At 39.7% G+C, this 26,075-nt stretch overlaps 2 protein-coding genes across 5 annotated transcripts in view; both read right to left on the bottom strand.

Moving 5' to 3' along the window:
• inppl1a (inositol polyphosphate phosphatase-like 1a) overlaps positions 1-19,384 on the bottom strand; it is a 39,784-nt gene extending 20,400 nt beyond the window's left edge. For all 4 annotated transcript variants that reach the window (XM_028464731.1, XM_028464733.1, XM_028464732.1 and 1 more), the window contains exons 1-8: positions 18,951-19,384; positions 7,562-7,625; positions 6,374-6,521; positions 6,137-6,218; positions 5,006-5,152; positions 4,736-4,826; positions 2,511-2,600; positions 1,168-1,266 (exon numbers count right to left, since the gene is read on the bottom strand). In XM_028464731.1, coding sequence (XP_028320532.1) covers positions 1,168-1,266; positions 2,511-2,600; positions 4,736-4,826; positions 5,006-5,152; positions 6,137-6,218; positions 6,374-6,521; positions 7,562-7,625; positions 18,951-19,123 — 894 coding nt within the window. In that variant the 5' untranslated portion in view covers positions 19,124-19,384. The remainder of the gene's footprint in view (positions 1-1,167; positions 1,267-2,510; positions 2,601-4,735; positions 4,827-5,005; positions 5,153-6,136; positions 6,219-6,373; positions 6,522-7,561; positions 7,626-18,950) is intronic.
• A 2,819-nt stretch (positions 19,385-22,203) lies between these two features.
• Positions 22,204-24,989, bottom strand: folr (folate receptor). The gene is made up of 5 exons (XM_028465305.1): positions 24,853-24,989; positions 23,271-23,403; positions 23,008-23,196; positions 22,669-22,804; positions 22,204-22,523 (listed from the first exon to the last, which is right to left on the bottom strand). The coding sequence occupies exons 2-5, from the start codon at positions 23,397-23,399 to the stop codon at positions 22,255-22,257; spliced, it is 723 nt and encodes a 240-aa protein (XP_028321106.1). The 5' UTR covers positions 23,400-23,403; positions 24,853-24,989; the 3' UTR covers positions 22,204-22,254.
• Positions 24,990-26,075: the final 1,086 nt, after the last annotated feature.

Raw genomic sequence — 26,075 nt, 5'->3', positions numbered from 1 at the left:
ATTAAACAGTTTTTTTTAATTTAAACTGGTACAGTGCCCGTCGGAAGTATATGTACCGCGATCTACCCGTCCAGTGACTGTATGAAAAGAGCCATTAATCTAAGCAACAGCTTATATGTGAAAAACCTACATTAACTTAAATAGAAAAAAACAATATAAAGATCTTGATACATTTGTAATCAGACTTGCCAAAGGCCTTGCTAGTGCAGATGATGTTAAAGAACGTACTGCGCATTCTTTTGGCCTTACATCAACCCTGCTGACAACGTTCCTGAGATGCACAGAGGATGAATACCAACTTTTACAGCCTATTGTATTATGACTCAGTCTTAATGGCTCACATGATAAAGTAAGATGTCCCAGTCCTCCTTGATATGGAGCTCATGTTTAATTTTTTTGCCATCTTGTGCCCTTCCATCAGAAACATAAGTCACACATTGCTCTCAGTAGCTGCAGAGCCTCCTAATTATTGCTCAGTGTATGGATGAATGATAATATTTTACAGTGTCTGTTCTTAGGTTGGGAGCATTGGCTTTTACCACCTTGTTTTTCTTTAGAATCTGACATTATTTATGTCCAATCATTTTTCACTTAAAAGTTATGACTAAAAGTAAAAGTGACCCAGGAAATAAAAAATGCATATTTCCATTGTTTTTAATGGCTGTGGATCAAATGTTATGCCTGGCTTACATTGTAAGTAAACTGTGCAAACTAAAAATGGAATAGAAATGCCATGCCATACAGCATATGTGTCAAATTCAAGGCCCGGGGGCCAATTTGGCCTGCAAGAGAAAGTAAAACATACAGAGAAAACATGAATCATTGTGTAAATGAAACTCAATTTTTAATGTTAAATTCTCACAAAACCTTTTAATGTTCCTCAAATTATTACATAACATTTTCCTTAAGTCTAGGAAATGTAAAGTGAAGACCCTGTTTGGACTGATATCTGTCACTAATTGCTTGGATATTGTCAGTTTGTTACATAATTTTTATTTTATGTACACGTAACAGTGAAAACTAGGGCACAATAATGTTGAGATAACTTGTTTTTCTGCATATAATCTGTGGCCCTCTTGAGATCAAATTGGCCCCTAAACTGAAATGAGTTCAACACCCCTGCCATACAGTAAGACAGTGTGTTAGTGGTTAGATGTATGTGTGTACCTCGAAAGCCTGCACAGGAATGGCTTTGCTGTGACGCATTGAGTGAAGCGGGGGAGAGCACGGGGAGGTCAGACTCATATCCTGTAGCGCCTTCAGAGCCTGAGTGGAGCAAGAGAAGGAAGACGCATGTGGTCAAACAATTTACACAGAGAGGCAAAAACAACAGGAAACGTAAACATATGTAAAATAGAGGAAAAAAGTTAACAGAACTAAACAGGCTCAAGCAAACTATACAGTGCTTGGTCTCATTGTTGGTGTGAAAGCGGAAAGAGGTTCCCATTTCCTGGATCAGATCCAACAGGAGCAAAGAGGGCGGAGTCAGTGTCATCACATACGTCCGGACATGTAGCCTTAAAGCACTGAGGCCATTTCCTCCTCAGCTAAAGCCCCTCCTCCTAAGTAAAGTCTAACCAGAAACAGAGCGACCTATTAAACCGCCAGAGCAGGAGAAACAGGATTTTCTAATTAGAGAAATCAACAGATGACTGTGATGTTAAAAATGCTCCTGATATTACTGGTGCATTCATAAGTACAGCCAACACACAGTAACAGTTACTGATTGTTTCATTGTACGTGTCTAAAAGTGGGCCTACATTGCAATTTTTGGCCCATTTTGAGACGATTTTAGGCTAGTGCGTCTGTTTTTGGGATTGGGCCGGGTCTCTGCTAAATCGTGTGTTGTGCATAGTGTAGTATATGTGGGGTCACGAGAAGCGATTAACACCTCACGACCAGCTCCCGATAAGCAATCGTATGGTCGTAATAAAATCAAACATGTTTGAAATCCAGTCGCTCCTCGTGAGGGTATCACAGTTGAAGCAGTGCCACGGACCGGCTTATATCAAACTCTCACACTGTGCATGCGTGAACACTGTAGAACCACTGTAAAATTGACAGAATGTACTGCCCACTTCTGTCCAGCCATTTCCTGGTCCATCACATCGCCGCCTTCTCTCTTTTAAAGCTATTTTTGCTGAGATTTGCGAGTGTCTCCACACTACCGTGTTCTTCTTCGTCTTCTGTTTTAATGGCGACACTTCAGAGTTCTTCTTCTTATTCTACTTTGTATGTTGCATTTCCGGAAACAAGACTCCGACGTGTCATGTATGGACGTACAGTGTGAGTAGTCAGGTTGTGTCAGAGTGTCGGTCCATATAGTGTGAGAATATAGCGTGAGCTGCGCACATTCAGACTCTGCAATTGAGTCGCACAGTTTGAGCTGGAGCTGAGTACAACGATTGAAAAAAAATCACACAGTGTCTGCCCGCCTTAAACAACCAAAACAAAGAATAAACAAAACAGTGAGACAATGGGATTATGGGTCCCACGCCGTGTGTGTGTACCTTTTTCTCTATGGAGGAAAGCAGATCCTTCAGGATTGCCAACTTGGTCACGAGGTTCTCTAACTCTTGGTCTCCGCCCTGATTCACTGACTGATGGAGAGAAATAAAACATGCTATAAGGTTTGATTCTAACGAAGACATTGTGTTACATCCACAAGCACACATTCACTTCACAACGGTGTAGATGTAAAGAGTAATCTCAATAAAAAAAATTAAAAAGTGTCTGCTTTAGTGACCATTTGGTGATAAATACCTCTACTTTGTCCTTTTGCTGTCACACGTCAAAATTAAACGGAATTAGTTTAAAGTTGATTAAAGTTTTATTAATTCAGACAACTTTTTTGTTCAGGAAATTTGATCCTGGCATTTGACTGCAAACTGTCTGTCTTCCTCTGAGGTGAGTGCTTTGATGTATCCCTACGTGTTCTTTATTAAGGAAAGAATCAAAGCATCTACTGATGGCTTTCATGTGTCATAAGTAGGAGTGTGCTGATCCGATATTGATATCTGACATCAGTCCGATATCAGCCAGAAAACGAATATCATATTTTATCGGACTGCATCTTAAATTCCCGATATATATTATATTATTGTAGAATACTGTAGATATTATGTTGAAGGTTAAAATGTATGTAACCAATTGGTTAATAATAAATGGGTCAGTTTTTCTCATACCTACTGTTGCTGACTATTGTTCTCTGTTTGAATAACATCACTTGATCAAGCCCCTAGTATTTGAGGGGGGGTGACGTGCTGACATGGTGACGTATCGATCATTTCCTGTTTACGCTCTATCGCTGCTTGCAGCGTTCTACTACTGTGTTCTGCTAATCAAACTTGTCATTGATATTCTAGCCTTGAAAACACTTGTTTTAATTTTTTACCGTACAGTTAAACGTACGAAGGTTAAGTAAAAGCAATCTCGCCTCTTAGAGGCAGTGTAATCTCCTTTAAACTTCCTTTTGAGCACCGATGGCTTCTCTCTCCTCCCCTCCGCTCTCCTGCCCGATGTGTCAGATGTTTAGATACTCCTCGTCCTCCTTTAGGGACAATGGTAGTTGCATAAAGTGTAGCGTACTGTTAGATATGGAGGTGAGGATCAACAATCTGGAGAAGCGGTTCCGCACCCCTGAAGAGATCACATTACTCCTGTATTAGCCTCTCTGCATTGGCTTCCCATAAAATATAGAATAGAATTCAAGATTCTTCTTCTCACTTATAAAGCCCTAAATGGACAGGCACCAGTCTATCTCAAGGAGCTTGTAGTGCCATACAATCCCCCCAGAACACTACGCTCTCAAAATGCTGGCCTACAGTACTTGTTGTTCCATTTGTCTCTAAAAGTAGTATAGGAGGAAGAGCTTTCAGTTATCAGGCCCCACTTCTCTGGAACCATCTACCAACCACGTTTCGGGGGGCAGACACCCTCTCTACCTTTAAGGTTAGGCTCAAAACATTCCTCTTTGGAAAAGCTTTTAGTTAGGAACCAGCTTATAGCTCATAGTTAAGATGCAATAGGCATAGACTGCCGGGGGGGTCTGGCATGCTCGGTTGGAGAGAGGTTGGAGAGGGCGTTAAGGGAGAGGTCACTTAGGTTAGAGAGGGATCGGAGAGGGTCCCATTCCTCTCTCGAACACTCCCTCTATGTCTGCTTCTTCCCTTGTGTGTTTGCTCCTGTACTCCTTCTGGCTTTTGTCTTGCAGGTTCGTGGGATCCTCAGTGTGGAGTTACAGAGTCTCAACAACTCTGTCTCCACCCTTTCCTCTGCACACACCCAACACAGCATAACGTGGATGGCTGTTCATCATAGGAATGGGATCCACACAACGTTCCTGCTGCTTAATAGAAGGTTTTCCTTGCCGCCATGATGAATTCATGTTGTGTGTGGGATATATATGTATGTGCGCTATACAAATAAAAGATTGATTGATTGATTGATGAAAGAACTATAGGGATACATCAAAGCCATCACCTCTGAGGAAGACTGACAGTTGGCAGTCGAAACATGTCACAAGATCAAATTTCCTGAAGAAAAAGTTGTCTGAATAAATAAAATCTTAACATATAGAAATCTCCAGCATCTTTATAGTTTCATTTTGTAGGAATTAACACAGTATAAAAAATGATTAGAATTAGTAGTTAGGCACTATAGAGGCTGGCTGGAAAAACAGAAAATCACCTTCTTTCACTCAGCTGCACACAAATATTAACATAAACAAAGGTACCTGCTGAATCATCTTAGAGACCATGAAAGCACTCTGCTGGTCGAAGACTTTAGAGAGGATCTCCAGCCCAGTCAGAACCTTATCCACCTCCCTGTTCCAGAAAACACAATACATCTGACTGCACCCGACCATCATTTGACAACAAATGACTTGCTTTTGAGTTGGATCAACAAACAGAAACATTTTGATTTCACACGTTTGAGCACAATTAATAGGTAACAAAGTAGTAAATGATGCTTCACTGAGGAAATCAGGTTGTGTCTTTGTTACCCGTTAAGGCGTTTGCAGGAGGCCACTAAGGTCTTGTTGAGGTGGGGCAGAGAACAGGCTCCCTGTTTAACGGCCTCCAGATCCAAAGCATAGCTGCCCTTCAAGTACTCATGGGAAATTGTGCTCAAGCCATTAGCAGCAGGAGTGCTAAAAGAAATGCAAATAAAATCCAGTATCATTGGTAAAGACTACACGCAATGGATAGACGACCAAACATCAACTACCATCAAATAATCAATCATCTCTCATATATCAAACTACATGTTTTCTCATACTCAAGTGTAGATTTGCTGTAAATGGAGTTTGTTCTTGTTTGTATTAATTCCTTCCCTTTGTTATTCTTGCTTTACTTCCTTACTTCCTGCAGTTGGGAATTCCTGCACTGTTCCTTAATTCATTCCCCCATTCTCACTCCTTCCCTTGTTTTCTTTCCTACTCCATCCTTCAACTTCTTTAGATTAACTTCACCTCCTCTGTAGGAAACCCTATCAAATCCCAGCTTATTTTATGATAAAGATACATTCAGTCAACTTGGCGATTAAGGAACACTTTGACCAAAAGGAAGATACTCCCAATTGGTCATCATAAAAATGTAACTTGGCAGATATATACAGTAATCTTTGGAAATGATAAGGAGGGTTTTCTAACTTACTTAATAAACAATACAGAGTGCACATAAATATGTGCTCATTGCTCATTTGTATCGCAAATCTCAATTCCTGCACATACTGCACAGACTAAACCTTCAGTATCTTCCTCATTCAAAAAGAAAAGATTTGTGAGGGGTGGCAGGAAGTGGTTTACCTTTGCTACATCAAGGGTGTTCATGTGCTTTTGTTTGCAGTTGCACATCAGTATGAAAGAGATCTAATGTACTTGGATATGTGCGAGAAATTAGCATGTGATTGTTGTTGATGTGTGTGACAAAAAACTGAGAGAGCGATTGAGGCACAAGAGTTTGTCCTCAACAACAAAAACCACTGCTCTGTGTTGAACTCAAATCAGCAGATTTAATGTTCCTTTATGCGTGTTGGAAAACAATGATGCCTGTTCCCTGCCTGAGTAACACAGACATAACAAAGACTTGCGGATACACTTGTGAAGAAGGTATGATTTAACGTAGCTGTCTACCTCTCTGTAGGCGTGTCTGGTCCAGGAGGGGTGGAGGTGGAGGCAGAACGAGGGGGAAGAGGTGGTTTCTCATCCTCTCCATCTACCAACAAAAAAAACAACAAAATGAGAGGTAAAATTCATCAGACACTCATGTACAGTACCAGAGCTTTGTCATTACCCTCATTTCATATCTAATATCTTGTGTGAGAAACCTTTTTTTTTAAACAAGAAACACTTCAATAGAGAGAACATTACCTGAGTAGTCCCTGTCATCGCTGAGAACCGTCTCCTCCCTGTCCACTGGGTAGAGCAGGGTGGTGACCAGACCCTGACTGGGTTGCAGGTACAATGACACCAACTCTGGCAACGTCTTAAACCTCTTAGGCTGCACACCCTGGGAAGTCTGTGATTGGTGTATGAAAATAAAGACAGAAGCTAAAACTGCAAGATGCAAACAAACAAACAAAGTTTTTTTTTTTTCATTCGATTCAGATTAATTAACAAAATACAAGAAAAACCACTAGAATAATTGCATTTCCTAAAGTAAATGCAAAACAGGATGCAGGTTCTGGCAAACATAGCATAACATTAGCATTTGCTAGCTTTATAATTTGCTAGAATTAGAATTAGCTTAGCATTAACATTTTTAGGAGCCTGACATATCAGCAATGCATAAAATTCTATAGATTTGTGGAATTAGGACCTAATCATCAGGTCCACTTAAGGCTTGATATTTCAAAAACCAATTAACCTATCACTAAAAATGTGGTATTGTGAGCGGCTAGAAGGATATACCGACTACGTCTGTGAAAATTAGGACTCTGGGTTTCTTATTTTGGAAGTTACGACAATTTGTTTGCAAAGATTTCTAATGTAAAAATTGGACCTGTTCCACTCTAGTTTAACGAGCTCCCCACTCTAAAAATGGGATCGGAGCTGAAAACTCACTGCGGTTGATGGGCTCTAGGTCAAAAACACTTGAAGATTGATAAAAAGTTGAAGATTACAGTTAAAAGACAACAGACAGCTGAATATTTTAAAAGTTGTAAATCACCAAAGTACAAGCACCTCTGGGATAAATTTTTGACGCGTTTTGATAAATCTTAATTGTCAAAATCGGTCGAACACTGAAGGCGCCAAAATTCTGTAACGGAATAAAAAAAGGACGCCTCCTGCATCCTCACTAATTAAGGGAAAATCTAATTGTTGACAATGAAAATCACCTCAAGGAAGCAAAACAACGACATAAAAAAATAATAAGGGGGCAACATGACCCGACACTGTGTGTAACCCTGTGTGTGTGTGTGTGTGTGTGTGTGGACTCACAGCTGTTAGATTCAAGACACAAAGAGGCTGCTGTAGGTGTGCGTGTGCTTTAGGCATGCTCAAAGCTAACAAAAGCTACTCAGCTGCTATGGAGGCCTGTGTGTGTGCTCTGTGTACCTGTACAGCCAGAAATCCTTCGTCGTCTGGGAGGACTCTGTATGTGTGGACGTGCTTTTGAAACCTGCACAGAAAAAAAAAACAAACTTACAGGTTAGACTTAAAGGTTTCATAGAAGCTGGTTCCAACATTGGAAGGAAAAGTAAAAAGAAAAGGCAAGGATGCAAGAGATATATGACTATGTAAGGAAAGAAAAGACATTCTTCAACCTGGTATTTGGGCATTGACTTATGTTTACTTTAGTGGATGGGAGATTCTGTATGTATGTAGGAGAGTGGGGGGGATTGACATTGAGGAGAGTTTCAACCTGTTGCTGTCTGTCACAGGGGAGAGTGGGCTTTATCCATGCAGAAGCATGATACTCTAAAGCCAAAAGGGTTTAAATTAAGGCTTCTTTGTCAGAATAGAGTAGATTGATGGAACAAAGACAATGCAAATAAAAAGGGCCACAAAATTAGTTTATTCAGACCAAGGTAAACTAGGTTGACCCGTCATGAGTCATGACCTTTTCTCGATCTCTTCCACATCAAATCTACATTTCTGATTAAACTACAGGATCCTTTTCTCTCAGTCTTTCACAGATCAATGCTGTGACACAGTGATTACCCAATAGTGACTGCACGCCTGCAGCCAGCTGGAGTCAGTGTAATGATTTTCAGGTCTGCATTTTATGTCGCTGTAGTCAGAGGGCAAGCTAGAATGTGGTCAATTTGCCTAACAAACAAAAATGGTGGTTTCACTTCTTTGATAGACACATACATACCCAAAGAAACTCACATTCATGTCTAGTACAGAAAAAGACAAAATATGTCCTGCAATGGAAAGATCAACTTCAACAAAATATTTACTTTCACTTCAAATGCAATAAGACATATCTACCTGGAAAACAGTGGAAATGCTGAAAGTGGAAATGGATCAAGTGTCTGAGGACTGAAAAGCAAGTACTCTTAGGACTTGAGCAGATCGAAGCCCTATGTTTGCTAGGAGTCGGACAGAAGGAAAGTACATAAACAGTATATTCTGTGACATAGAGTTTAAAGGAGAAGTTTGTAGATGATGCACGAGGGTGCCAAAGCAAATACTGCCTAGAATGCCTGATTGGTTACGCTCTGAAGAAGACTAATATAAAACCAGGCTTTGTCGTTTTGGATTGTCATGTTCTGTCGACAGCTTGATTGTTCAAGGGAATTTGATTTGGATCATTTTGGCTTCCTTCATGTAAAATGTTTCATATGTCTAGACTTTATTGCAGACAACCACAAGGTTTGAGTGATTCAAAACCTCTTTTGGTGGTACAGGTGGGATGGTGAATATTTCAACAGCTGATCTATTTTATAGTGTCGCATATGTTAAAAATAAGTGGAAAAAAACAACAACAAAAGCAAACAGAAGAAGAGAACTGTTTAAAACACAGTTTTGTTGTGTTGTCCTTGCGTGAAACATTTATTTTCAGGGTTTCAATGTCTCCCATTATTGACAAACACCAGCAAAGCAGTCCAATAACACGGAGTACTTTTTAACTGGTCGTCATAACAACTACTTTAACAAACACAAAAAATGGTTGAAACATGAAAAAGTAAACAAATACAAAATACATGAAAGTGACTTCAGTTATTAAACCAAGCTTCAGGATTCCAAGCAGCCAAAGGAATAAAACACAAACTAAGACTAGGATAAACACTTCTTTGATTTGGTCTTTGCAGGGCTTTAGTTGTTTCTGTAAAAACAATAACCTCATCCTTTATAATGACATTTCTTACACAAAGCATTGTAGTGGCTGAGAAAGCAGAAACAGACGTTACTGCAGTAAATACTGTGTGTTTGTTTCCTGTTGGCAGGATGGGAGATCCTCTGCTGCTCTGTGGAGTAAATACTATTGTTCTAGACGCGGCAAAGTTAACAGGGGCGGGAGAGTGAGGTTTATTGTGGGACAAAGATAAAGAGCAGGAGAGCTGCTGCTAACAATACTGTGCCTTGAGAAAAGAAAAAGAAAAAGATGGACACAGAGTACCTCTGTCCATCACACACACAATTAATATACTTTTATATTCAAGACATTTGCCTTTAACAAACAAAGAGACAAATATATTCCTTAAGCTTACTCCTAACTGTAGGACATTAAGTTCTCTACTACTACTCTCTCTGTTCTATATCTCCATTCAGAATAAGCAAAGTGTTAGTCCCACCAACACCCCAACCCAAGGACCCCCCACTGCCCGAGAAAAAAGTGAGACGTCTTTCCCATTACCCCATTCTCTGCCACATGAAAAAAAGGGTCTGAAGCTGTTATGTCCCAAACTGGTTTTTATTATATGTAAGTCAGGGAATATTCCATCCATCCATCTTCAAACCCGCTAATTCCCGTTTATCAGGGTCGCAGGGGTCTGCCGGTGCCAATTTCCGGCTCTCATTGGGCGCTGGGCGCCAGTCCATCGCAGGGCGAGCAGAGAATATTATCAAGTTGATTTTTTAGTGAAAGCTGCTGAACAACAATTTGTTTAATTCAATCAGACAAATCCATAGCGTAAGTCTCATTGATCAATAAATTCAAAATAATTTGCTTGGAAAAAAAATAAGATGTAAAAGGCTGAAGTTGCTGCTTGAAAGTTTGTTTTGAACTCCACTGCTTTTTGACATTGTTGGAAAAGTTTTGCACATTGCATTATGGGATGTGGAGTCTCGGAGACAGATGCAGAGAAGTGTTTTTACTTCATTCTGACATTGCTGGGAATACTGGGAAGTGGGAACAAACTAGAATGAAAATGGTGCCAAGCAGATCACTGTCCTTGTCTGGCAAAGAAACACAAGAAATCATAGGAAGAATAAAGTAAACAGTTCTTTGTATACGTCATCACTTTACATCCCACAATGCAATGGGCAAAAATGTTGACAAATGGAGATGGGAAAATATTTTACATTGTTTTTTTTTGAACAAATGATCTTTGATTTATTGATCATAGAGGCCTACATTGATATATATATATATATATACACTGTATATATTAAAAAAAGTTTTGTCTATCAGCTTGAATTGAAAAATATTCAGTGCAAGATGGGAAAACTTTAGCAAAACACTGAGAATTTTTAATGGCAGATGGGGCTGGGCGATATGGACCCAAACTCATATCTTGATATCTTTTCTCAAAATGTTGATATATGATATAAATCTATATATTTTTAACTCGATAAAGTATTGACAGAAAGACAATTATACGTTAAATTTGATGATGAAAAATGCCATACAGTTCATTTATTAACAAATAGCTGCACAAAATGTTCCACTGACGGCATGTGTGAGTGAGTTTTGTAAAGTATAGCTTATTTAGGGGAAGGTCTGGGTTAAGATGCACTCAGTGATCATCTAACTGTGTTTTTTATGCTGTTCTGAGAAGTAGGAAAAGCAGCAACTTCTAAAAAAAAAAGTAATTTAATACACAATAAGCAATTAAAAAAAATATTAATATAGGCAATATTGTAATTTTTTTATAAGGCCAAAATGGAAAACTCGATATATCTTGAATCTCGACATAATGTCCAGGCCTACTGGAAGAAAGAGCAACAGTTTGTGTCTGAACAGATGTGAGTGTTCTAGGGTTACATTTCTAATTTCATGAACCTATTAGTTGGATTCTTTGTACACTTCATTTTAATTGGCTTCCTTGGTTAATTTTTGTTTTGAAATAGTAAGTAATATTTTGATGATAACAGGCTGGCCTGTAACAAAGCCAAAATATTTCAAGTCTGCATGGTTCACACACACTATACATTTTTACAGTGTTTTTCCTTGTGAAAACAAATGCAACAAGAGCACTCAGAAAGGTCAAACCTCCGCCAAGTTCAGACACACAAAGTCCAGAACCAGCCAACAACACATCTACATTTTGCTCCAAAACTTGTTCACAATACAGTATCCTCAATCAGATCAACTCCAAATTGTATTCCTTTTGACATTGTCTATCAGCTTACTGGTAGTTGGGGACCATTACTCGACACCATTTTCTTATTGTTTTAATCACAATGAGACTCGATAATTCTGTACTTTCAAAGTTCTTTTGTGTGTTCTAGACAAATTTGTATTGCTCATGTTAATTTACTCTCTGATCCCTGCATTAGAGGTACCAAAATAGGGTGTTTTTAAATAAAACTACAATATCTACATTTTCTTTGTTTATAACATGAGGATTGTTTTCATTCAAAGTTATGCATTTCAAACTGAGAATCGCAAAAGCCCCCAGACACCTGACATGTTACGACACGCTGCACTAAAACTATGTACAGTAACATATTCCTGATACCAAAGACAGACACACATTGTCCACAGTGTCTGTGGGAGACAGACATGAATACTACACTTTGTTGGACACTTCATGTTACGAGAATAAATGCACAGCAATAACCGTTTTAAATGATCAACATTGAATAACATCAATGGGAATGTTATAACTTATAATTTTTCATGTAAATGAAGACGTCTGTGTGCCTAAGATGCTCAGAAGCTGAAGTGCTTTTGTTATCAAACAGGAGGATAGAAAAGGTGGTTAAAAAAAAGTCAAACAATGTGAATATTGACACGCACAATAAAAAAACAAAAGGCGGCAGACTATGTGCACAAAAAAGGAAATGAAAAGCAAAATGTTCCAGACAGGCTCAAGGTCAGTACTACAACACATATAGGCTAACATGGATCTCTCTAAAGACATGATGTATATTCATGCTACTTTGTACAAGTCACAAGATCAAGGTGGAAAGAACTATAATGTATACTGTTAGACAAAATAAGGCTGGACATCATTCTCTAGTCCTTCTTGTGAAGCATAAGTATTGAGTATGATAAAGTAGACATTTTGTCAAGCAAAACAAGTCCTTGCAAACTAGTACGGTAGATATAAATCTTAAATTTCCAGGTCAGGATATATCAATTGAGTTGGAATTTTAAATCATATAAGAATATTGAATCCAATTATTCCAATTTAAAATTTCAATTCATTCTAGATTAAACATTTGTGCGTATTTTTATGTGTCCTCATGTACTTAAAGCAAGTTTAAACTTTAACTAAAACTCAATAAATTCTTACATCATAAAGTTTATTCAAAATATGATGTAATTTTCTACACTGGTCACATTTGTGACCTTGTTCTTTAATCTTATTGATCCACAAATTATTGGCTTTTTGACCTTTGATCTTTAGTCTGAATTTCTGAATGAGTATTGAATTACAATAACTCATGATTAAGTAAAATGTAGAACTGAATTGATAAACAGCTAAATGAAATGCTCCAAACTTCACTAGTATTTAACCATTTCAAAACAAAAGTAATTCAAACTGTTATTTGTACTTCTACTTCTAAGTTTTATTCTTCTCCTTTCCCTTTTTATTGCATTAACTCAATAACATCTAAACCATACCCCTACTTTTACTTCCTCAAATAAAGAATATAGAAGAAGTTTGTTGTTTTTTAGTATTTGTCCAAACAGATTACAGTAGATTCTCGAATCGCATGAACTATTCTTTTTGTGGAATAATATATAGAAACAGTGACATATTTACATCAAACAAAACAGGGTAGACATACTTAATATCGGCATTTCAAGGTTTCAAAGCAGACTGCTGTTCTAGCATACCAGGCTTATATGAAGAATCCATAAAGATAGAAGCAATGCTGAGGATCCCGTGCAAGAAGAGAAAGTATGTCATAGACAGCGGAGACTGTGGATGAGGATGGTACGACCCCCTCAAAAAATAGAGTGGCGGAGGGGGATTTCATACGGTATATCTCCCCTTAGTTTTAACCCTAGAATCAGTAATCAACAAGTGAATCAACAATTTAACAATATTATTTTATTTTGTAGGTACTTCTCTGCATCAAAACATCTGTTAAAAAACTATTCTAACTACAAATTACACAATGCAATGTGCAAAAATGTCAACAAAGGAAGAGTTTACGGTGGAGATAAAAGCAAACTTTCAAGCAGCAAATTCACCCTTTTGCATCTTTTTTCAAGCAAATGATCTACCATTTATTGATCAATGAGGCACTTGATTTTATCTAATTAAAATAATAGGTAGTAGCAGCTTTAACAAGGTTCTATGTGGGACAGCCTGGCAAGTTTGATTCCTGGACTAAATTTCTGTTAGGATTTTATTTGATTTAAAGTCAGTTTACTCTGAGTGTAGCTCCCTCACAGCACAGACAGATGCATGTGGTTTTCTTTTACAAAAACGTTGGCTCTATTTCAAAATATTTAGTGAGATGTCTCACTATGGGATGCATCCTCCATCTGCAGCCCTCAGAAGCATTTATATCTATCTGCCAATCCTGATTGGCTGGTGAAACGTGTCCATCCGCCAAGGACAGTGCCACCTCCTATAAAAAGAGGAGACGGACAGACACCCTCCATTCACCTACCTCTTCTCTCTCTAAGCATACTTCGCGTTTAGGTTCTATCAGCTCAACTGTCCGCAGGCGGATCTTTGGCTTCCAGTCGACGGATGCTGATAGGAATGACACATTTTTTGCTTTTGGACCACATCAGGTACAGAAAAAGCCAGCGCTTACCTTGCCTCCGCTCGGTCAAGTGCTGTCCTCTGTTCATAACCACTCCAAGGTATTGAACCGCTGAGACCCAGCTCCAGCTGACGGCTCTGTTCCAACGTTACGCTCCGGCGCAAGTTAGTCTTCCTGCGGCGCTCTCACTCCGGTGACTTCTACGCTCCACATCGCGCCAAGGTCCAGAGCTTTTCAGTTGCCAGCACACCAGCTATCGTCTGCCCACAACGCCTCCACCGCTCCTGGGCACATTGGTACTCCTCATGGGTGCTGACGTTCCAGTGAACAGCTAAGATCCAAGCTCTATACCACCGGTATCCAAGCTTCTTGTCGCCAACATGCCAGCTGTTGTCTTGAGCCGAAACGCTGTCCTCGACGGCCTTTGAAATTCTGGTACACGGTGGCCGGCATCCCTGCTTGCACCTGCTAGCCGCCACGTGGTGGCTTCAGGCTAATCCACCTGTTCTCCCTGCCTGCGTCAGCACAGAAATGGAGGCCAAGGCTCTTCTCACCAAAGACGTAGGGTGCTCTGGGACTCGCCTCTGTCAATGCGGGAATAAAATCTCCAGCAAAGACAAGCACCAGGTCTGCTCAAGCTGTCTGGGGCTGGAACATGCCTGGCTCGCTGTTGACTCCCCCGGCTCATGTCAGCACTGCGTGGTGTTTAACACAAAGAGCCAGCAGGAGGCTGGCACGTCAAGCGAGCCTGTCCAAGCAGGACCCCTTACTCCTCACGCCGTCCAGCGCCGCAGCGATGCTGGCATCCTGATGGATGCCACGGCAACACACGGTTCCAGCTGGGGCTCCCAGCTCGACCTGGCTGCTATCTCCCCTGACCTTCTCGTGTCAGGAGAGGCTCCGGCCCGGGCTGCGCAGCCTACGGCCTCTGTTGCCTCCTCATTCTGCCCGCTTTCTCAACACGTCCGGCTGATCCACAAAACCTTCGACCTCAGCTGTAGCTTTGCTGGCACAGCCAGCTTAGGCGCACCCAGGCTAAAAAAGAAGAAGGGAACGGACTGACCACAAATTCTATCACAATAAGCAACACGCTGGGCATCCGCTTGGTCATGTGCCCGAATGGCTGGCTGCTTAGCACAGTCTGAGGCAGAGGCCGGAGGGCACACACGCATTTTATTACATCACCTGTCTGACAGTGGGTTTTGTGATACACACGGGATGGAGCATGTCGTCCCCAGCATAGGATATTATCCTACTGAAGCTATCCCTGCACTCAGTGTCTTTCACGACGTGCCTCTGTGTGACACGGGTGAAAGCTTTCAGGGCTTGCTTATGTCCTCTTTTACCCGGGTTAATGGCATCTACCATCCCCATAATCTGTCTTGGTCACCTCCACAGGGAAATATTCCAACTATATCCTGTTATGTCACCTATCCGATCTAGGTTTTGTGATAAACGCGGAAAAAAGCATGTTGTCCCCTGCACAGGAAATTGTTTTCCTGGGACTGTCCCTGCACTTGGTGCCTTTCACCACGTGCCTCTTGGCGGAGTGGGTAAAGACGTTCAGGGTATGTGTATCGCTGTTTCATCCGGGCAAATCTGTTCAGTTCAAATTATGTCTTTGATTACTCGGGTTGATGGTTTCAGCCATCCTAGTGATCCGCCTCGGACGCCTCTACATAAGGGAATTCCAGCTGTGGGTGGCCTCACTTGGGCAGAGTCCTGTGCATCATGGCTCACAGAGAGTGTTGGTTACGCCAGAGTGCGGTGTGGCGGCCTTGGCGCAGGACCTGATTGACAAGCGATTCTGGAGGAACTTAAACATCCTCCGTTTGAACCATTGGAGGAGGCAAGTCTGAAGTTTGCCTCTCTGAAAGCTGTTTTGTTACTGGCATTGGCGTCAGCTAAGCGGGTCAGTGACATCCATGCGCGTTCGGTGCACCCGTCATGCACTCAGCTTTTCCCGGGCGATGTAAGGATTATTTTGAAGTCCAACCCGGATTTGGGTTGAGGTGGTGGGCTCATGTTCTCCCATTGACCTTTTCTGCCTCACAAGATGTGCAGCGGCCAGGCCTCATGTGTTGTGTCCGATTTGTGCGGTGCGCATTTATATGGACATGACAAGAAGCCTCAGGAGGAGTGATCAGTTGTTCGTCTCCTGGGCTAATGCCCGTAAGGGGAAGCCTCTTACTAAGCAATGCCTGTCACACTGGGTTGCGGAGGCTATTGCTTTGGCTTATACAAGTCAGGGTCTGCGGCCGTCTGAGGGTCTGTGCACACACTCGACTCGGGGTCTTGCCACATCCTGGACTTTGTTCATGGGAGTGTCTGTACAGGACATTTGTGCGGCGGTGAGTTGGACCTCGCCCCTCATGCTTGTCCGCTTTTACATGCAGGACGTTTCTGTCCTGTGCGTGGCACGGGCGGATTTACTGTCCTGCAAGGCTGGTCTCAGCTCGATAAGCATGTCTGCAATACGGGAGCTACCATATCCCTTAGTGAAACATCTCACAAAATATTATAAAGTAGAACTTTAGGTTATTTACATCACTCTGGTTCTATGAGCAATATGAGTGAGATGTCTCACCACACAACCCTTCTTGCTCGAACGAGTGAGAAGAGGTGCTTATTTTGAAAGGAGGGTGTCTGTCTGCCACCGCCTTTTATAGGGGGTGGGAGTGTCCCTAGCGGACAGACACATTTCACCAGCCATTCAGGATTGACAGATTGATTTAAAGGCTTCTGAGGGCTGCAGATGGAGGATGCATCCCATAGTTAGACATCTCACTCATATTACTCATAGAACCAGGGTTATGTAAATAACCTAAAGTTCAGCTATGAATGCTCTGAGAGCCCAGCGCGGTCTCCCTTTCTCACATGCAATCCTCCAAGCAGTTTTAGGGTCACCGCAACACAAATGCATATGACTTCCTTTAAATTTTGAGCATAAACATTTCAAAAATAAAACACAAACATAGTTTGATGATAGTTTGAATGCTGAGAAACAATGAGAAAAGCAACACTACAATGTAGTGTCTTTGGAAAATTTAAACAACTGCAATTAATAGTAGGATACATAAAATAAATAATTGTCCACATCTGCTCTTCAGTCATGTGTAGATGTGTTCACAGTCACATGTCAACCGAAGCACACATCTGATAAAGTGCACGCTACAAAAACGCACACACACCCCAGCATGGGGTAAACTCACTAATAGGGGATGTAGGTCGAGTCAATGTCAGCGTTGTGTCACAAAGAGCTCTTTTTTCGCTATGAGTGCCGTTTGTGTAGCTGCACATGGACTTATGATCACTTTGTGACCATTTATAATTTGATAGGTATTTAAAATTAATCAGTGAATAAATACTGTTTTTAAATCACGTTAAAAACAAAGTTAAACAGCATTGGGAATTCTGTGAATTGTTAAATGGTTAGGTCACACTTTAAATGGTTTTGGTTCTTATTTACAAGTAAAAAAAAAAAAAAGAAAAAAATATATAATCAAGCATTTATAACAATCTAAGTCACATGTCAAAACTCACGGCCAGGGGCCAAATCCGGCCCCTTGGAGCATCCAATTCGGCACGCAGGAGAAAGTTAAAATGACAGAGAGAACATGAATCATTGTGTAAATGAAACTCAACAATATTTGCAGGTGATCACAATTTTCCTGGTGATTATATCACATGATTGTAGTCATTACCAATGTTAAACAGTTGAAAAAACTCAAAATTCTTACAAAATCCTTCAATTTTCCTCAAATTATTACACAATATTTTTCTTCATCAAATTGAAATTGGTGAAAAATGTAAAGTGAAGATCTTGTTGGGACTGATATCTGCCACTTATTACTTGGAAATGGTTTGTATTTGATGTACATGTACAAGTGCAATCTAGGGCACAATAATGTTGAAATTACTAATTTTCTTGCATAAAATCTGTGGCGCTCTTGAGTTCAAACTGCTCTGTATTTGAACTAAAAATGAGTTTAACACTACTGATCTAAGTCATCTATCCATCCTCAGAAAGGACCTTGAACTTGGAGTGAAGAACCAGAGCCACATATGCTCTCTGTTGTTTCAAGTCACCCTCCCCCAAAAAGTACAATGTTTTTGACAAAAAACCAGTAACTAAAATGATCAAAATAAATAAAGTAAGTTACTGATCATCTATTACTAACATCTCTGCGATAACTACACCATTATTCACATCTCCAGTTATCATCTGCACTATTAAAAATACTTGGCCCCAAGATAAAGGAGTGGGATTTACAATATATATATATATATATATATATATATATATATATATATATATATATATATATATATATATATATATATATATATAGCAGTAGTTGTATCCAAAAAAAAGGACAATTCCATGGGAATTTTTCTGTGCTTTGAACATTGTAACGTATATATTCAGTTTAGAACTTTGTGGACCCTATACTGCTCCAACATAGTAGTTAGGCCATACTTACATACCATACAGGCTTCAATTAAAAGAGCAGTAAAGGCTTCACCAGGCCATGCCATGGGTGTTTTTACCTCCAGGCTCTATCAAAGTAAAGCCACCACATCCCAACCCACAGGGTGACTGTAATAAACTGGAGCTGCAGGCAAACCACATCACACTACAGACAGACACACTACAGACAGACAGTCTTGTCAGTGTGTCTGTCTCCCACTCAAAGCCTTCCAGGAGAGAGTAAACAAACGCATTTTAACACTTCACTGAGCAGCACTCAGACACAGCTTTGGAAAAGACACTTTAGGAGTGATTCCCACAGCTACTGTAAGTGTCTCAATGAAGGTGTGTAAACTTTAAAAAGTATAAAATAGAAGTAAAAACGTCACGCAGGTCGATGGAAGTACTTACAACACGCATAAAGCGTAAGCCCCGTTGACACTCTCGCTGTCCCGCACCAGGAAGCTTCCGTCTCTCCCGGCCCGGGCGAGCAGCTCCTCCGCCGCAGCTCGACTCAGGTCCCGGTGATACCACATCGGCGGCGCGGGCCCTAACGGAGAAAGCCCACATCCACCCCCGGCCATGGCCACAGCCCTTCAAACCGGCTTCAACTCAAGCCTCAAAAGCTGCTTCCCTTCCTCTCGGAGCTGAGCCAGCCGACCCCGGAGCTCCACCACAGCGGGGGGGAAATGAACACACCGAGCAGGAACGTTTGGGTCGCTGCGCAGTTGTTCCTCAGTTCCTGAAAAACTTTCTTCTTTAGTTTCACAGTTCCACTCAAACCAGGGCTTGTAACACCGCAGTAATAAGTTAGTGTGAGCAGCAACAGTGTAGAGTACTGCACCCACAGCCGCAGAGCAGGGACACAGCGCCCCCTTCTGGAGCTCCACAATAACACAGCGTTATAGGTGTATTATATCCGCCAATTCAGGGGTCACCAACATGGTGCCCGTGGGCCCCAGGTAGCCCGCATGGACCACAAGAGGTGCCCCCAGGCATGTTGTAACAGGAGCACTAGTAACCAATGACCTTTGTCCAAAATCTGATTTATTTGCCAGGCTTATTCAAACTCAAAGTGACAGATGTAGTCAGAGCCTTAGTTGAGTTACACACTGCTGCACTTCACACGTTTTTGTATTAAATCAACCATCCTTAAATGTTTATTTTCATTGAAACATTGGGACAAATTTAAGTTTTGCAGATAGGATTTTGTTAACGAAGCTGCGGATTGTGATAAGATGTGTACAGATGTTACATGTTTTACGATTACTTAGTTTGAAAATGAAACAATTGCATGGATTAAGAAAAAATAACAAAAAACGTTACATGTTGGCACATTTTCTACCTTTTTAAGTCAGTGCTCGTTTTCCTTATTATCTTACCCTTAATTTAAAGTGAAACTGGGAAAATTTTGTTTAAAAATAGAAAATCAAACCGCCGGGTTATTCACTAGCTTTGAAGTAGCTCACAGTTTCAGAAAGGTTGGGCAATAAACTTATAGTTAAAAAAAAAAAAAAAATTCAGCTTTATTTATACAACACCAAATACAAAAACAATCCTAATACATTTGTAACTAAATATGAAGTAGTTTATTTTATTTTTTAAATCTATAACATTTCCCCCGCAAGTGTCAGTGACCAGCAGACTACGAGCAAAGTTTTCTACGTAATAGGGCGCTAGTTTTTAAAATATGCTGCTTTATCATTAAGAACTTTGTATGCTAACAGGAGGATTGTAATCCTGTGTGTGTGTGTGTGTGTGTGTGTGTGTGTGTGTGTGTGTGTGTGTGTGTGTGAGTGTGTGTGTGTGTGTGTGTGTGTGTGTGTGTGTGTGTGTGTGTGTGTGTGTGTGTGTGTGTGTGTGTGCGTGTGTGTGTGTATGTGTAATGAATATCTCCCTAATGGGGTGTCTGATGGAGCTGAAACTTTTTTAACAGCTTCAACATACCCCGTGTGTGCAAAGAGGAAAGGTTTTAACAGCACCTTAACACCTACAATAAACAGCACTAACCATAATAACACACACGCACACACGCACACACACATACACACAGACACCATGTTTCCTCTGAAAGTGTGAGCCACACACATGATTTATAGATTAAGTAGTTCTCAGACTGCTCGCTACGTTATCTGTTTGTATAATAATTACTAACCTTGGATGATAAGCACCCCTGCACTAAGAAATGTTAAATGCAAAATAAATAGTTTTATTTGTACGAATGTGTGTCTTTTGTCAGATTCTACCTAAACCGCCACATTGGTGCAAACTTTATTTATCAATTTATCATGCACGTCCCCTAGAATTAAACCAAGGAAATTGCACACGCTATTTTACTTTGCACCCGCAAATATACCCCTTTATTACACTACAGAGTACAGAGTATGTACACCTCTTAGTACATCCGACCTTCAAACACATAATCATTTGGCCATAATTGACAACTTTACTTAAGCTCCCACATGAATACATACTTCTGACAGACACTGTACTTGTCATTATTGATGAAGGGAAGCCAATATTGAGAAATATGCTGTCTCCTGCTTGTACCTTAGTACTCTATAGCTGCTGCATTCAGCATTCTGGAGACTTTTTAATGATTTACTGGGACATTCTACATTACACAGGGGATGGTGGTAAACACGTGAGAGCTCTTCTCTTTAAAAAGCATCAATTCATCCTATTTACAGTTTATCTTTATTATGCTGAGTCAGCAGAATGCACTGCAGGGCTGCATCTGCGTCACCAAGTGCAGCCTATTGTTCACGCTTATTAACATTTGTATAATATAGGGCTGGGCGATATGGTCCAAAACTCATATCTTGGTCATTTATGTCAAAATGTCAATATACAATATAGATCTCCATCATTTTAATTCAAATAAAGACTTTTCTCCATTTTATTAACAAACAGTTGCACAATTTGCTGGATATGACAGTTAAATAATAAGTCAGTATAAAAGATAGCAGCTTGGGTTTTTCACTGGTACTTTGTGCCAGGGTCATGTTATCCAAATACATGACTTGCTCTGATAAAATCACTTCATTTTTGTCCTGGTTTAAGAAGGAAAAAGTTACAGCTCATCCTTGGATTTGATATATTTAAGACAGCTCGGAGTCTTAATAACTACTATTACTACTACTATGACTACTACTAATACTATTACGACTACTACTATTACTACTACTACTACTACTATGACTACTACTATGATGACGACTACTACTATTATTACGACTACTACTATTACTACTACTACTACTACTACTGCTACTACCAATTACTACTTACTAGTATTACTTCTACTACTACTATTACTACTATTGAGCAACTTAAAACAGTTAATAATTCCTAAATGTAATCTACCAGTAATTACATTTCTTTGTAGATGCCTGTGTCACACTGGCCCTGACCCATAGTTACTTCCTCATCATGATACTAAAGTTGCAATAGCATTGATGTTTTTAAGTTTTTAAAGGTGGAAACCCAGAAGAACTGTATAATAAAGTGTTCCTTTTCCCCTTAGAAACAATTGTCAGTTTTTCTGCCAATCTTGAGTATTTAGAGATATTTTCCCTTGCATATATTTTCAGTAAGAGAGCACTTGGTTGTCATCAAGTCAGACTGACATAAAGGAGGGGAAAAAAAATAAACCAACACGGACTGAAAATCTGTTTACTTTAATAACCTTCAATGATTTGGTGAAATGAATGTTTTAGTGCATCATCATTATGAAGGTAAACGGGATAACCAGCAACATTGTGGGTGAGAAGCTGTTGTGCGGCTGTGCGTTGAGGTAGTACTCGGCTACCTTCTTGTTGGGGTTTGGACCAGTGAACCACATCTGCATACAGCGGCCTGAGGTTTTGGTGTAAGTGGTGTATTTGTAAGAGTTAGACCAGATTTTCTCACACATAGACTGTGCTGTAGGATAAATTTCAGCCCAGGTCTTGCACTTGCTTCCAGCAGGACATTGGTTAGTACCTGTAAACAACAGTACACAGAAGATAAGATAAAGAAAAGCAACGAATTACAAACATTAGTTATACTAAATTACTAAATACATAGGCAATGTGTGTGTAACAGTGGAAATGTAGTTGAATTGTCTGAAAACATCCGAGTGTCTCACCTGAGCTCCAGTCCCAACCTTTGTGCCAGTCCGTCTTGCAAGTCGCCTGATCCTTGCAGTCTTCCCACCAGCTTACACAGTCTTCCTGACACAGAGGAACATCTAGGATTCTCTCCTTACGCCAGCTCTGATCCACCTTAACACATGCATATACATTAAATTCAACTCCAAGAGATGGACAGAAAAGATCTGCACACAGGACAACCTTTCCATAAAATGAACAAATATTGGCAGGTTTTCGAACATTTTTGAGTTTTTCTTTTGTGCCTTTATTCTCAACAACATGAAGAACAAAATTACATGACAAAAAAAGAAACAAAAAACACAGTAAGAACACACCTTTTGAATCCAGGGTCCAAGATGAGGTGAGCACTCATAAAAGCAAGTGTCCTGAATGAAATGTCGTTTGCACTTGTCCGACATAGCGCCACAGTGATTCCAGTTAAAGTTGTACAGGTAGGAGTTATCATCGTGGGCTTCAGTGGAGGTGTTGGCCGTACAACATGCATTCTCTCGCCATGGAGCACACTGGAAACCAGAAGAATAATTTCAATGCTTATTTACTACTTATTTGTAAATGACAATCTGAGGGAAATTAGTACCTGAAGGTACAGTTTGCCCTCAGGGCCTGGATCCACTTTGTGGTGCTTTGCATCCATGCACATGTTGAGTTTGTCCAGGGACAGAACACCACTGCAGAGGGCCAACAGGAATGCAGATATCGCCAACATGGCCCTGACAGAGGCCGTGTCACATGTTAAAGACACACACTTAGAAAATACTCAAATTTATCTAAGGCTGAACAAAGGCAGTAATGAATGAATGAATAGTTGGAGATCACAGATATCATCTTTGCACAAATTCCAAGGTTGTGAATTATTTCTATATATTTTGGGGATATACCCGTTTAATAATATGTGACACCCTTTATTACCTCTGCCAATGAGGTTATATTTTCACCAGCGTTTGTTGGTTTTAGCACTGTTACGTCAAAAGTATTTACAAAACACAATTTTAAGATAGACATTATGCCATAAAAGATTCCATTACATTTGAGGAGATCCAGATCAATGTACTGATTCTGGATCAATTTAAAAAAAATTTAAATCCCAATCTCTCAAAATTTCTATATTTCTTATCTCGGTTTGTAATTGACCATCTCATTCACTCCAGAGTTTCATCTGGATCAGATACGGATTGAGCATTTCATCATTTGGACCTACTGTATTGTTATTGTTGGGGATATACATTTCTTCCGAGCCTTTAAAGTGTGAATGATCTTAGTACCATGATCAGCATCACTGATCCAGATTACTGCCAATATCTGGTAAAGAGGGTGTTTGGCTCTTGACAGAGGTTTGCACTCTCTGAGTTCTCTTGTTATTTATTATTTTACAATTATTTACTGCACAAGAATGTGTTCTTCTCAACACAATTTAATTTATTCATATAATTATATGATTATCACATGAAAATAATAACTGCGTCGTACATAAATGCTATTCATTAGACTAAATAACATACAACACTGGTAAAAAAAAAAAGAAAATGTATAATCTTAATTTGAGAGTCTTTATCTTTGAACTAGCAACGGATGGGGAAACTGTTATTGCAGCCTGGTTTGATGCAACCATATAAACAAATACAATGTAATAATTAAGTCCAGCACTACAGAGCCGGTATGATGTCATTTTGAAGATAGTATAACATTCTAATGAGAATATTCAAAATTACAAGTGTATACATGTACTTGTTTTGTTTGACAAATACGAACTTCTTTTGTTTTGTTGTATATAACAATTAAACGGTATGTTTAAATGTTATGTGCAAAAAAGAAATAAGAAAAGATTCTGCTCCTCTGAGTGTAAAACATACTAAACGCTTTAGAGAAAGGATCTATCTACATTTGCATTTAACAACATTTCAACAACAAATACTTTCACAAAAACATGGAAAAGTAAATTCAAGGGTCTTCACATGAAAAACAACACCTAGTTGGCAGCATTAAACACGTTGGAAAGAAAATAATAACATTTTGGTCATTTCAAATCAAAAAGTTGGTTTGATTAATACGTTGTGTTCTATATTGGATGCATTATTGGTAAATATAAAAGTGGAAAAGGTAAGACTAACTAAAGAACTGAATTAATGTGATGTAATGGTGAAGAAAAAAATGGACGTTACCTTGTTCAGTTGTGTGTGGCTGCTTCAAGAAATGAGGATTCAACTCAGTAGTGCCTTTCACCTCTGAACCATTTAGCAAGACTAAACAAAAACTACCTCTCTCTCTCTCTCTCTCTCTCTCTCTCTCTCTCTCTCTCTCTCTCTCTCTCTCTCTGTGTGTGTGTGTGTGATGCATGTTATGCTTGATGACTATGTTGTTCAAAGTTCGTGTGTGTGTGTGTTTCTTTATTGTAATATGTAATAATAAAGAGAAGGGTCACCTGTAACAAGTTGACCTGCAGCTCAGCAAAAGTCAGTGCTTCCTTTAAAAACACATGTAGTAAATGCATTTGTGAGAGTAATCATGTGAACTTTATTCTGTTTTACAGTGGGGAAGTCAGCCTTATCTCAAGGTTGACGTTGACAATGAATTGAGTATATGGCCTTGCGAAAAGATTGTTAAAAAGTAATTATCTGCTCTATAACGTTCCGCAATCAGCTGTTTTATTTTTAAGGAAAATTACATTTAATCATCCTTTACCAAAGCTTTAAAGTGTCAGATATAGAATGTGCTGATTATCAATTTAAAAAAAAACAAAAACCTGATTTAATGTCAAAACAAAATCCATTGTTTTGTTGTAGAAATCATATTTTTGGTTTTATCGCTATTTAACCAGGTGATCGAGTCTCAGTGAAATTAAGAATCACTTTTTTTTTTTTTATCAGGGTTCAGAAAGCAGTTAGCTTTAAGGGACTTGCACAAGGTCCCACAAGGATGGCCCACGGTGGATTCTCACCAGCAACCCTCAGGTTACAAACCCGCTTCCTTAACCCTTAGGCCACCACTGCACCATACTACTTGTATGTTCTATGTAGTTGTTATTGTGTGTTCTTGTTGTGTAGCAGAGCAGCCACAGCCGGTTGCACATATGTCCAAAGTAGATTCTGCACAACACGAGTGAATTGGAGAGAGAGTAGACTTACTGGAAACCAGTCTGGAAAAACATTTAAATACTTTAGAGGACCCATTGGGGTAACATCAAACAGAGAGTGACAATAATAAATTGTAAAATATGGTGCACACCATTATGTTTTTAACATTGTATTTGAATACTAATAAAAACATAATTATGTCTGAACGTTACGTAGTATTTTATTATTATTTTTCCAATGTTAGGATAAATGAATGTTGTTGCATTTGCAGAATAGTTAAAGATTTAGAAAAATATAACATTGCTCATTTA

The sequence above is a fragment of the Gouania willdenowi genome, chromosome 13, assembly GCF_900634775.1.
Source record: "Gouania willdenowi chromosome 13, fGouWil2.1, whole genome shotgun sequence".
In the NCBI taxonomy this organism is placed as follows: domain Eukaryota; kingdom Metazoa; phylum Chordata; class Actinopteri; order Blenniiformes; family Gobiesocidae; genus Gouania; species Gouania willdenowi.
Note: the sequence above shows the minus strand (reverse complement) of the source record. Positions and strands in the feature narration are given on the sequence as shown.